Source organism: Citrus sinensis, chromosome 9, assembly GCF_022201045.2.
Source record: "Citrus sinensis cultivar Valencia sweet orange chromosome 9, DVS_A1.0, whole genome shotgun sequence".
NCBI lineage: Eukaryota > Viridiplantae > Streptophyta > Magnoliopsida > Sapindales > Rutaceae > Citrus > Citrus sinensis.
This window is the reverse complement of record NC_068564.1, coordinates 3,999,070-4,012,114: the sequence shown is the minus strand read 5'-3', so window position 1 is coordinate 4,012,114 and position 13,045 is coordinate 3,999,070. Positions and strand designations below refer to the sequence as shown.

The 13,045-nt window shown below is 33.1% G+C and overlaps 1 protein-coding gene across 3 annotated transcripts; it reads left to right on the top strand.

Annotated features, from left to right (window-relative positions):
* The first annotated feature begins 1,003 nt into the window (after positions 1-1,003).
* Positions 1,004-6,508, top strand: LOC102628590 (trehalose-phosphate phosphatase A). Of its 3 annotated transcripts, none has more exons than XM_006490047.4 (14): positions 1,004-1,258; positions 1,406-1,485; positions 3,387-3,439; positions 3,524-4,031; positions 4,129-4,269; positions 4,383-4,454; positions 4,599-4,724; positions 4,818-4,874; positions 4,970-5,071; positions 5,193-5,273; positions 5,397-5,466; positions 5,569-5,639; positions 5,731-5,823; positions 6,099-6,508. In XM_006490047.4, exons 4-14 carry the CDS (start codon positions 3,741-3,743, stop codon positions 6,150-6,152), a joined length of 1,158 nt encoding a protein of 385 aa, XP_006490110.2. In that variant the 5' UTR covers positions 1,004-1,258; positions 1,406-1,485; positions 3,387-3,439; positions 3,524-3,740; the 3' UTR covers positions 6,153-6,508. The 3 variants fall into 3 exon arrangements, with proteins under 3 accessions (XP_006490110.2, XP_006490109.2, XP_052290457.1); XM_006490046.4 differs by having other exon boundaries at positions 3,517-4,031; XM_052434497.1 differs by having other exon boundaries at positions 1,012-1,164; positions 3,517-4,031.
* Positions 6,509-13,045: the final 6,537 nt, after the last annotated feature.

Here is a 13,045-nt window from a genome sequence, read left to right as displayed (position 1 = left end):
ACAATTATGTATCTTATATAATAATTATAAGGTAACAAGTTCTAAAAAATAAAGGCATTCATATATTTAGTGGCCATTGGCCTTTATCAAAAGACAACTAAAATAGCACAACAATTTAATATTGAACAGTAATGGTCGTACATGATGATGTATGTACTTAGGTACCATTTTAATTTTTTCATTCTTAAGGCTTAAATATTGTATTTTATTAATTAATTTGTTTTATACAATGAGTATGTGAATATGGTACTCAAAGGTTTTGAGTATCGTCAAATAATTAAATTTCATGGATTTTAGTTTAGTATCTGTCGTCAAATTAATTAGTGTTCAGACACTTCAAGGTACAGTGCATTTGGGTACTTCTACTGGTTTAAACAAGAAATTGAAGTTTCCACTTTTCACTTGGTTTTTTTTTTTTTTTTGTAAAAATTTTGGATACCCTGGTCGATCGTCCATTGACTTGCCACGTGGACACCCGTGTGGCTGCTAATATTAATAGTTCCACGTGGGACCGTATGTTAGGCTGCTATTACTTCGAAGCAAGGACCGTCACCGACGCGAAGACCACCTAGCTGTGACTGAAAGTGACGACACGATCGCAACACGTCAAGTCCTTTAAGTGGCGGGCCCCACTCAAACGTGGCCACATCAGCCCCGACTCGATCACAGGTGTCCTCACGCGCTTTGGCGTCAAAGTCGTCAAGCCACGTGTCCTAAAGATTCCCCGGGGCCCCTTCTCCCGCCACAACGGCCCAACTCTTTCGTTTGGCCGTTTTTCCATTAAACTAATAAAAAAGAAACTGCCCCAACGAATGATAGAGCTCCTTCGCTTTGCTTTCCGGTTCTTTCAGTTATTTGGACAATTAAATGTAACCAACTCCGTAATCCCACTCGCCTCACTTACCCTCACACTCCCACGCGACCATTCCGTGGGGAGTATCGTCCACGCTCATTAAAGGAGAGTAGGTGAATCCTATTATAATTAATTAGGTGCTGTTTCCCGATTCAAGAACCCGGGACTCTATAAATACCCGAAATCAAAAAACCGCTATTCTTCTTCTCTCTTCTCTCTCCATCTCGGGTTCTGTATATCCGATATTTCGCTTGATTCTCGTTCTTGCTCTCTGCGATTTATTTGCAAAGATTTTTTTTTTTCTATATCACGTATTGATTTCTCTCTCTTCCTCTTTAGCATTTCTGGGTTCTTTTGTTTTTGTCAACAAAATCTCTCAGCAGAACAAAAAATGGGACGAAAAAGGTTCCATTTTTCGTTTCGGTTTTATGAATTTGGTTTGAAGTTCATTTCTTTTTCCTCGTTCCTATGTTTTTGTTAATGTGCTTGAGTTATGTAAATGTCGCTGCCCTTTTTTGTCTCTCATTTCTCTGGTTTGTTCTGTTTTTGCAGAGAATAAAACCATAACTTGAGCTGCTGCTGATTGTTTCGTGTTTCGTTTCGTAATTTGTTGAGGTTCGTTCGTACATGAGGTGGGTCGCGTTTTGTTTCTCTTGTTTCCTTTTTTCTTTAAAAGGGTTTTCATTTTCACACGCAATGAGCTGATGAAGTGCATGCATGTGTTCATTTAATTTTCTACTAATTATTATTATTACTTTGCATTCCTTTTTATCAGTTTGCTCGAGATTAAAATTGGAGATAATAAAATGTTGTTTTGATTTCACTTGAGATGATGTATTTAGTTATACCCAGGACCACTAATTTGTATACCAAAAATTGATTTTTGATTTCTGATTCATTCTTTTGTTTTTTCTTTTCCCCCGTTTGGGTGAGATATGGTTTGTTTCTTTGAGTGAAAGATGATTGAATGATTGGTTTTTTCGGTTTTTTCAGTTTCTTTTCCCAAATCGCAAACTGGATACTGTTGAGATTGATCATGATTTTTATATCTTAGAGCTGTGTTTGAAAATGTTTGATGTGATATGGTGTTTTTTTTCATCTTTGATTTCTTTAGTCTTAATGTTTTGTGTGGCTCTGTACACTACCAAACAATTAATGCTACTTATGACCGGTCAAAATGTCAATTTTGCCAATATGGTCGAATCTTGACCTTGTATTTGGTAATTCTCCTTCAGTGGGTTTGATTTTTTGGTGCTGCTATTTTCTTGGGAAGGTTCGTGTAACTGTGGAATGTTTGATAGCAACCCAAGCATGGTGAAACATGAAATCTTGATTTCTTTTTCATCTGTAAAATGACTCAACTGATTGTTGATGAATCTTTACGTGTTGGGTCCATTTGTTTAATGGTTCCCAACTTCCCATTCTTATTTGCACACCTAGGACTGTCTTGTTTGGTTGCATATGGTATTGTTTCCTCTCTAGTCTCTACCATGTGGGGTAGCGGAGGTTTTTATTAGAAACAACCACCTATGGCTACTATTTTCTCCACCAGATATTAGTTTTGTGGGCCAGCTTTTAACAGTGAACGCTATTTATTTGTGCTTTGTTTCATACTTTATGAATTTAATGTTGTTTTTGATGTAGGTGGTTTATTTTTATGTTTTAACTCATATATTCTCTATGGTTAAAGAAGCACAATTTTAGTTAACTTTTGCATCTGTTAGTCTGTTTAATAAGTTATTGATGTTAGGTAGACCTATTTGCTTTCAGTATTTCTATCTTGATCTGGACAGTATCTTGGGCATTTATTGATTCAAAATTTTAAAAAGCTTAGGACTCAGTTCCTTTGGTCATGGTAATAGGACTTTTATTGACTAGGATTGTTGAAAAGTCTTCAGTAATAGTGAGAAATGACTAAACAAGAAGAAAGTTGTAGTGCCTATTTGTTGAAATTTCCCAAAGAGAAGACAGTCATAGAAAGGCTTCTATGAATGATTTAGCTTCCTTTTTTTTTTCGTTTTCCAAACTTAGGATATATGTCATTGTAATAACTAAGCCTCTTTCTTGTTCAAGGGAGAATAACATTTAATTGGAAAAATTTAAGCTGAATGTGAGGTTATAAAAAGTGAAAACATATACTTTTCCTTCTTTAGCACATCCAGGAAAATTCCTTTTGACCATGTTTATTTAGACAGTATAGAAATGACAGCTAAGGTGCCATAACATTTTAATGCTAAAACCAAATTGTTCTTGGATGACCATAGCTCTTCATATCCATCTTTCGAGGTATTCCTGTCTTATGATCCAATAAAGCTGTTACCAAATATTTTTAGCAAACTACTCGAGGGCTTATGAATTTCTTCTTGTTATTTATTATATTGGAGACGCGTCAGATTTAATTCTATTCATTTAGAAAAAAATCAATTTTGTTTAGGTGCCCCATTTTGTTTGACATGAGGTGTGAGATGTGCGTTTTCTCCTAGCTCTGAAAAGTGAAAACTAATTGTTCTCTCTCGCCATCCATTTTCTGCAGATAATCTTCTGTTACTGCATTCACTTGACTGACCAGGAGATCAGAATGTACAGGTGAGATTCATTTGGTCCTGTTTGAAAAAATTCCTGAGTCTGAATTCAGTGGGCTCACCATATTCTCTGATGATTAGTTTTCAGGAACTCTCTGCTTGATGGACTGCTCAACATACGCCACTTACAAGATTGTGTTAAAGAAGTGGTTCTTTATTGATAAAAGGGTCGGATAAATTAGTTAAACCGAGTTTGAAGACTAAGCATATTGCCTTAAAAAATTTTGTGTAGACAGCTGAGCATCAAGTTCTACTTAATCTCTACATTATAAAACTGTGGTAATTGTGGTACGAGTCTGGATCCAATGGACCTAAAAACTAATCATAGTGCTCCTGTTCTCACTGATCCTGCACCCATAAGCAAGTCAAGATTAGGTATACATTCCAGTCTTTTGCCGTACTCACCATCAGGAACCTTCCCATCGGATTTATTCCTAGCTATTCCTAGGAAGAAAACGGGAGTTCTCGATGATGTTCGTGCCTGTTCATGGCTGGATGCCATGAAATCCTCATCTCCTCCTCCTAAGTGGATGGCAAAGGAATCTAACAACGAGTTTTCATCAACTGATACAGATGTTGCTTATCGCACATGGCAGGTATTTTTCCTTTCTAAGTTTGCATGGAAATCATCTTGATGGATTTATAGATCAGTTATTTGAGGCTCATTGAACATTTCTTCTCCAATTTTTGCAGCGTCAGTATCCATCAGCACTTACATCTTTTGAACAAATCCTGAAGTCAGCCAAAGGCAAGAGAATAGCATTATTTCTGGATTATGATGGGACTCTTTCACCAATTGTAGACAATCCTGACTGTGCCTTCATGTCAGATGCTGTAAGAACTTTTTTCGGACGGACAATTTGTGAACTTCCATTAAACTTTTCACGTTTTTTCATTTTTCTTTTTTTTTCTCCATACATCAGCATTAACTCTCTGGTAATTTTCAGATGCGTGCTGTTGTTAAAAATGTGGCAAAGTATTTCCCTACAGCAATTATAAGTGGCAGAAGCCGTGACAAGGTAATTGATATGCCTCTTTTTGCATTTATAAATGTAAATGTAAATGTGATGTTATTCTTAAATTCTTGGAAAATTTGGGTTTTTTTGTATAACAGATGTTGTTGGTGTCTTTGTATTGATTATTTCTTGTTCCTACTTGTGCAGGTCTATGAGTTTGTAGGACTAGCAGAACTATATTATGCTGGAAGTCATGGAATGGACATCATGGGTCCGGTTAGACAGTCTATACCTAATGATAACGCAGACACTATTCAGTCTACTGGCAAGCAGGTAGTGTGATCGAATTTTCTTCCGCTATTTATATGTTCTCTTGCATTGTGATTAATGTTCTTAACTGATTTTTGATATGTTTCCTTTGGATAGGGAAAGGAAGTTAATCTTTTCCAGCCAGCAAGGGAATTTTTGCCCATGATTGATGCGGTGTGTAATTATATCTCCTCGATGTTGAAAATTAGAGTTTATGTTTTTTCACCCTTGGATGTTGTATAGATTTTAACTGATTCATGTATGAACAGGTCTTTCATTCTCTCATGGAAAATACAAAGGAAATCAATGGAGTCAAAGTTGAGAATAATAAGTTCTGTGTCTCTGTACATTATCGTAATGTGGATGAGAAGGTATTTATTTGCTTAGTTTTTTCTGAGCACTCAATTCTTGATTAGTTTATGCCCATTTGTGGGTACCTTTTCTGCTTGTGGTAATTAACTTCGGTTTTGGCCTCTTTTAATTTGTTTCCAGTACTGGGCAACCGTTGTACAACGTGTCCATGAAATTCTAAAACAGTACCCCACACGTCTGCGATTGACTCATGGGCGGAAGGTAATCTTTGGAGCCAAAGTTCAGAATGAGATGCATATGTATATGTATTAATCATGGATTTCAATACTTTCCGCTGGCAGGCTATTACTTCTCTAATTTGTTTTTCCGCTGACCCATGAGTAGGTTTTAGAGGTCCGACCTGTGATTGATTGGGATAAAGGGAAAGCTGTCATGTTTCTGCTTGAATCACTTGGTAAGTAATGAGTTCTACTTCTCACGTGCTCTGATATTTTAAGGAATAGATAACCATTGTGCCTTCTGTATCCTTTCTAACAGAAAACACACAATATTTCAGGTCTGAATAATTGTGAGGACGTGCTCCCAATTTATGTCGGAGATGACCGGACAGATGAAGATGCGTTTAAGGTAATATATGATTTATCATTATTTCACAGTACTAAAAGTCCCTTAGAGTTTTCTAATTATCTAACAAACCATTTTAATTGGCTATTTACAGGAATTAAGGGAGGGAAATCATGGTTATGGCATTTTGGTTTCATCTGTGCCCAAGGAAAGCAAAGCATTTTATTCTCTCAGGGACCCATCAGAGGTACGAGTGTATCTGATATCTTTAAAAGATCATTTCGTTCTCTACCTCCCTCGTGATCAACCATGAATAATTCATATATACGTTAAAAGATACTTAGTGGTCGATCTATTAGTACATAAGATCGTTGCCGGAATGGATTTTATATTAAAATTTATACTAGCAAAACTTTTCCTCTTTTCATTGTTGGTTAATCACACATTTCATTGGTTTCTATACCCGTTTGTTTGGTTTTCCCACTGACTAAGCCATTACATTCTGTCTGTTATTTATCCCAGGTAATGGAGTTTCTGAAGTCGTTTGTGATGTGGAAGCAGTCAAGCGCCCTTTGATATAACTATTATATAATATAATACAAAGCAGACGCAAATACTCTGATATACACATATGACAAAATATAGTTTAATATAGTTTTGAGTTTTCTAATGAAAAAGTATATCAAGAGCTTCTGGAGCAGATGCACATAGAAGACCTCCATCAGAATTTTAGAGTCCGGGGGACCCGCGCCCTAACGGTCTCTGCTCTAAAGCTTCTTGCGTTAATTGTAAATTCCCCGCTTTACTTACCTTTGCTTTTGCGCTCATATCTTCATTCTTTCATCTTCTTTTAAGCAGCAGTTTTGTTGAATAGAATATCCCCCATGGGAAAAGGTATATTAAATTATGGGAATCAAAATATTTGTTTATTCTTTACGGTAGTAGAAATGAATGTGTATAAGCTGCTCTTGGCCATCGGTTCATGCATTTCTGCGCGTACTGCTGCGTTTGCCGGCATATAAAATTGGGCTATTTTTTTTTTTTTTTTTTTTGGCTGAATATATCCTGTATGAATTGCCGATTTACTGCCTTGTAAGATTGTCCGTACTCTTAAAATGATTTTTTGTAAGTTGGGGCAATTTTGAAGTGGGATGTCGGGTGTAAATGATTTGATTAGAAAAGGGATTTAAAAAGCCTGTAAGCGCGTAAACCTACAAGTCAAAAGGAAATAAGTATGGAGGCCTTTTAGGTAAGCGAGTGCGAGTCCAGGGGCGCCGCTCTCATCACGTGTGGGTATTTGAAGAATCACATGACAAAAACGTGACTTCAAAATTGTAGTACTTTTTGAAGGTTTGAATTTGGTGGGGGCCTTACGGGTTGGGGCTAGGGAACCATAATGTCTCTCGATTATTCTAAAAGAAATTTTCAAGTCAAAAATTAATGTTTGGCAAACAAATTAATTAAGGTCAATTAGCAGAACATTCGACGAGATCCTGTTGCCTAATTATTTCATTATCAAAACACTCTTCTTTAATCCGGTTGTTATTGGTTCATTTCGGTTCTCAATTTTGCCACCACAACAATAGTATGATTCTGACTAATTAAAACATGCAAACACACATATGCTATTATTAGACAAATCTGCGTCAACATCACCTACCAACAAAATCTCTATAAATTAATAGCCTTAAGATTATGAAAAATCTAATCATTTAACTAATATTAATATATCAATAAATTAGTAATTTATTGATTTATAACGTAATATCATATTCATAACACAAATTTTTAATAAAGTATAGAGATAGTAAAATTAAAGAAACTAATGATTCTTTCATACTATATGATACCATTCTGATTTGATTTTGATTGAGTGAATCAATCACTTGATATTCATTTATCTGGATTATATGGCTGGATCACAATTACATGTTAACTCATAATTGAAGGTATTTTAGAGGCAATATGCATGTCGATCTCTCTCTTATTTCTCTTAACATAGCATATAGAATACAACAATAGCTTCTCATTTGTAAGGTGTAAAGAAAACAACAACGATTGATCAAATGTGTAAAGTATTATGCCAATATAATGAAGAAAATGAGGGACATATCATATCTATTTAGTTTAAATTAGTTCATTATTATTTTATGTGTTAATTCGGTCCTACAGAAAAAATATGATTTTTTTTTACCCAAGTTGGGATTGATAAATATTATTATTTAATCAAAATTATTAATTTATTGAGTATTAATTTAACGAGATTCTACCATTTCAAACTTATCAACTTTGTTTATGTAAACAATTATATATATAATTTACCAATTATGAATTATTTCATATTAGACCAAATTCTACGTGCCTAAATTAGAAATTGTTGATCGTTTAATTATCTTAAATTGGACCAAAAAAGAAAAAAAAAAGTCTACAAACTAATCAAAAATCAGATTGAGTATTATGAAATTCATTAGATGCCTAATATATTCATCATGATGACACATCTCTGGTTATGTTATTGTAAATTACTTTTCCATTAGCTGATTTTTAATTTTGTTAATTCACCTTTGTTTTCTTTCTCTAGAAAAAAAAAAAAAGAAGAAGAAGAAAAGAAAAAGAAAAAGAAAAAGCATAACTTCACACACTTAAATAAATAATGCGCCAGAAGTGTGTAGTATATATGGGAAAGCACTAGACGTGAAGAACACACACAAGTTGAATTGGATCCATCAATGCTTATGAATCCTGTGGATTTTCTTTTTCCTTTTTCCCTTCATAACTACTAGCATTTATAATTGAATGATGTGAATTGATCTTGATTTGTTTTGTTGATGATGCACATGTGATGACTGCACTAGAAATCCATGCACCTATAGAAAGTGCTATTATCATGTGATCATATTGGTTGCATTGTAGGGTCACAAATCTTCTCATTGAACCCTAGAGGCTTCCAACCAAAAAAGTAAAAACATGAAACTAGATAGAAGGTATTTTTTGGTTAAAAAAAATACTTTCATTTTATATATTCTTAGTACTTTTTAAAATTTATTTTAAGTCAATATTTTTAATAATAGTGAGTGCTGGTTAATTTATCTGATAAAATCTCACGAATTCAGTAAAACATTTACGTAATATATTTTAATTTTTAACCACATTAGTGACGACAAGATCTCGAAAAGGGACAATAAAATTCATTCTGGTTTTGTTATCACTATTTAAAACAGCTCAATCATTCAACGATTCAAAATTGTTCCGAAAAAAAAAACTGCAATTGCAAAACGATGGCTACCTTTCAAGTTTGAGCACATGAAATGTTGTTCTCGTGTATGTTTTCACCAATAATTTTTAGGTTATTTAATTCGATGTCGGCACAAATTGTAAACGGAGTTGAAATATTCTCAAAAGACGAGTTTTGATTTCGGTACAACTTTTATTAAGAAATTGCATTCAAATGCAACATTAAACACGTTTAACAATTTCATAATTTTCTGAAGAGAAGTTTCCAAGCTTGTAGGTCGCTGATATGGATTGACAATTTGAATATTCACAATACATGAAAAATGCATGGGGATTTATTGACTATTAATTTATTATTATTAATGAATAATGACTTGAACTTTCCAAATCATGGAAAAAAAAAATGGTTGCAAAATCGTAATAATGATAAAGAGACAAAACTCATATTTCATTTTTCCAACAAGAGCATCTTTCTCAATTTTTTCCCACAAGCCATGCATGTTTAGTCATTTTTAGGCACTATTCTATTGGATCAATTATTGAGCAAAATATTTTTGGCGTGTTATTAGTGCGAAAATTGTATAGATAAGAACGTCTCTCGGATTTAGACGTTCATATGTTGTCAAATCTGACTTTATAGATAACTTTTTTTTTTCAATTTCCGGTGTATATTAACAGTTATACGGGTCAAATTCGAATTTATAACTCTATATAAAAACATACAAATATTAATTTCATGTTACAAAAGGAAGAATTTATTAAAAAATAATAATAGCATTAGTCGGCCTGGTGTATTTTTGGGGTATTTTACTCCATAATCTGGGCACGGTTAGATAATCAGAAGGTCTATGAAAATTAACAAAATTTAACACGACAGTATGTAGGGCTGGAGGAACATTAAGATCGGGGACGTCATGGCACATGCAGGATTTGAAAAAAATTTGAGATTTTTATACAAAATATGAACACTTGATCAATAACTTTATTTATTAGATAAAAAAAATATAATTTGGTGCCTTAAATGTTTACTCCGAATTCCAACCCCGACGGTACGGTGATCCCAACATTGGCACTGTTGGATTACCCACGAATTGGATAAAGTTCCAGCTAGAAGACCCATACAGAATTATGCGAAGCTACTGTTGCCACGTCTCTGCAGTGTCAATGCTTATGCCAGCGGCCAGCCTCTTTGATTGATCGCTTTGTTCTTGGCAATCATGTGTTCGTTTACTCTCAGGGGACGACACGCGTACATCGGCTGCTAGACTTTGATGGTGATCGGGTCTGAGATTTAAGCATAGAGGTAAAATCAATTTGTTGAAAAGGTCAGTGCATGACTTCTCTATCACATGCTTCTAAATCTCCTGGTTTTATCTTAATTTACTTGAACATTATGGTTTTTTTTTTAATCTACTAATATATTACAATCATAACGTTACTAATATATTTATAATCAGACATCGATTAGGACCCTCCTTTATAATTCTAAAATAGCACAGCCCGTATAATAACCCTCAGTTTAATATGGAAGGGAAAATTTATTTTACCCCCAAAGTAGAAAGTTAAATAAACCCCTGTCAAAGGGGAATCGAGTTCTAACAAATACTGAAATTCGAACTCATGCGTCCAAAATTATTGGGTGCATGAGTTACCAATTGGCGTACATTATCAAATGTTACATATAAAAAATGTATAAAATTTCTTTCGTTAGTGTTTTCCATTTATTTAAGGACAATAAGTATACATCAAATGTTATTTTCCAAGATCCATGGGAAGGTGAGATAGATTTTGTGAAAAGAACAACTTGTTATTCACGCCGGCCAAAATTTAAATGTGTTTATGTGATATTGTGATTATTTCTAAAATGTTACGAGGCCAATTTATATGTGTACTAGGATAAATTTTAAGGGTTTTTGAGTATTTTTTTAAAAAAATTGCAATTCACATCAACTCTTTTTTTTTTTAATAAAAAAAAGAGATAGAAAGATTAACATATGTAGTTAATTAAATAAGTTGTCATGTTGTTCACGTTCATCATATCATCACACAAGTTTGGGATGCCATTTGAAAATTGGATTATTTTGTTGAATGAAAATATCACATAAATACAATGGTGTTTTATCTCCTGTATCGGAGACTTTTGTTTAATGAATCAAATCAAATGTAAACGAATTAATATTCAAGGATTGTGTATTACAAAGAACAAACAAACGATTTTGAACATTGACGAAGTCCAAATCAGCATGTTACAAAAAACTTGATGGTAGTCTCATATCATATAATCAGGTCAATGATTATCCTCAGCTTACGTGTTACACACCTGGCAATTGAATTCAGGATTCCTGTAAAAATGGAAACGTCCAATTAGTACTCAAAAGAATTTATATGATAAGGGCAGTGATTATTTAGATTATAAGACTACCATAAGCGTATAAAAGTGGAAACATGTCCCACCATTTGAAAAAAAAAAAACAATTGATAAATGTGTTGACACAATCCAAATAAAAAAATTTTAATTGCATTTGCAATCTAATGCCTTCGTAAGCACGTCTCTGCTACAAAGTATGGCAAGATTTCTAGCCGTATTAATTTGTCGACTGTACGAGACCAAATTTGAAATGATCAAGTAATTCCTCTCCACAAATTTGCTGCAGTGTCGTGCTAAATATTCATTCTCTTTTAATTGGAAGCTCCTATGTTACATTTAATGTAACATACACACTCCACAACAACCACACAAATTATAAGCCCACATATTTTGTGGGGCTGTTGTGAAGTGTGTATGCTACATTTCATGTAACATAGCATTTGCCCTTTTAATTATTGGCTATCATTCTGATGGAGTTCATCTTTAGTGAAGCACGAATTTCAACTACACACGCAAATTGATTAATAGTAAAAAACTTATTATAACTCATTATTTATTATTTATCATTTTACTTGTTTGGCTGAGATTCGCGCTCCACCATATATGAACTCCAATATAACTGAGCCCTTAATTATTTGATCATATGATGAGAGCAATTATCGATGGCAGCAAGAGCAAGCAAAAAAAAAAAAAAAGAAAAGAAAAAAAGAAAAGTATGAATAGGGGACTTGAAATTCTTCCCTTAAAAAATATATATATATGGTAAAGTTTTCCTCAGTTTGTTACAGTTTTTCAAATAATGATTATAGAATAAAATAATTTAGACTTTTTAATGGGGATTTGTGCTGATTTTTGAATTGATAATTTTAAAATATGTGATTGATAATTATTGGATAAAAATATATAAATAATTAAATTTTAATTGTATATTATTATAAATACATGCGTAATAGGGATGACAAAAATCTTCACGGGGACGAGTACTCTTGGGGATTTTCCTCATTCGGAGAGGATACGAGGATAATTTTATACCCGATTGCTTATTCGGGGAAGGGACGATAATTTTTTTTACCCAATTTCTTATTCGGGAAAGGGACGGGGATGTGGTGGAATCCAAATTCCCTCTCCATTTACCCATTTTAATTTTTAATTTTATTTTTATTTTTTAAATTACTAGTGAATAAATAATAAAATTTGAATTATATTATAAAATTATAAATATTGGTAAAAATAACAAATATCAAAATATTTATATTATTAAACTTTTAGGCCTGATTAACTAATTAAAATCTTAAATTTTTATTTAGGACATTAAAAACACCGAGTAGATTCTATTAGCCCAAAAATTTTGTTTTAATTTTAATTTTCTTTTATTAAAAATATTAATTAATTATCTATATTTATTTTATTGTCAATGTAAAAGTAAATACTTTTTTTATTGTAAGATTATGAAAATTGATAAAAATAATTATTTTGATAATTTGTATTTTGCATGTGACTTTTGTAATGGATCAATGTTAATGTAAGATATATTTCGAACTTTACTTTTATTTGAATTTTTTATTTTAATATAATTACCTCAAAATCAAAAATAAAAATATGTATTAATTATTCGGGGATCGGAGACCTCGGGGATCCCCTATTATTATTCAGGGAGGGGATGAAGATTCTCTCAAATAATTCTGACGTGAACGGGAACATGCACAAAATATCGGGGATGGGTATGGGGAGATTGGTCCCCTCCCCTCCCCATTGTCATCCCTAATGCGAAATAAAAAAAGAAAAGAAGTATGAAAAGAACAACAAACCAGTAGATTAAAAAGAATAATAATAATAATAAATAGATTTAAAAAAAAACAAGAAGCAA

Coding starts and splice junctions, on each gene's coding strand:
- LOC102628590 (XM_006490047.4), top strand. CDS start 3,741: ATGGACCTAAAAACTAATCATAGTGCTCCTGTTCTCACTGATCCTGCA. Junction 4,455..4,598: donor GTGGCAGAAGCCGTGACAAG/GTAATTGATATG, acceptor CTACTTGTGCAG/GTCTATGAGTTTGTAGGACT. Junction 5,274..5,396: donor GATTGACTCATGGGCGGAAG/GTAATCTTTGGA, acceptor ACCCATGAGTAG/GTTTTAGAGGTCCGACCTGT.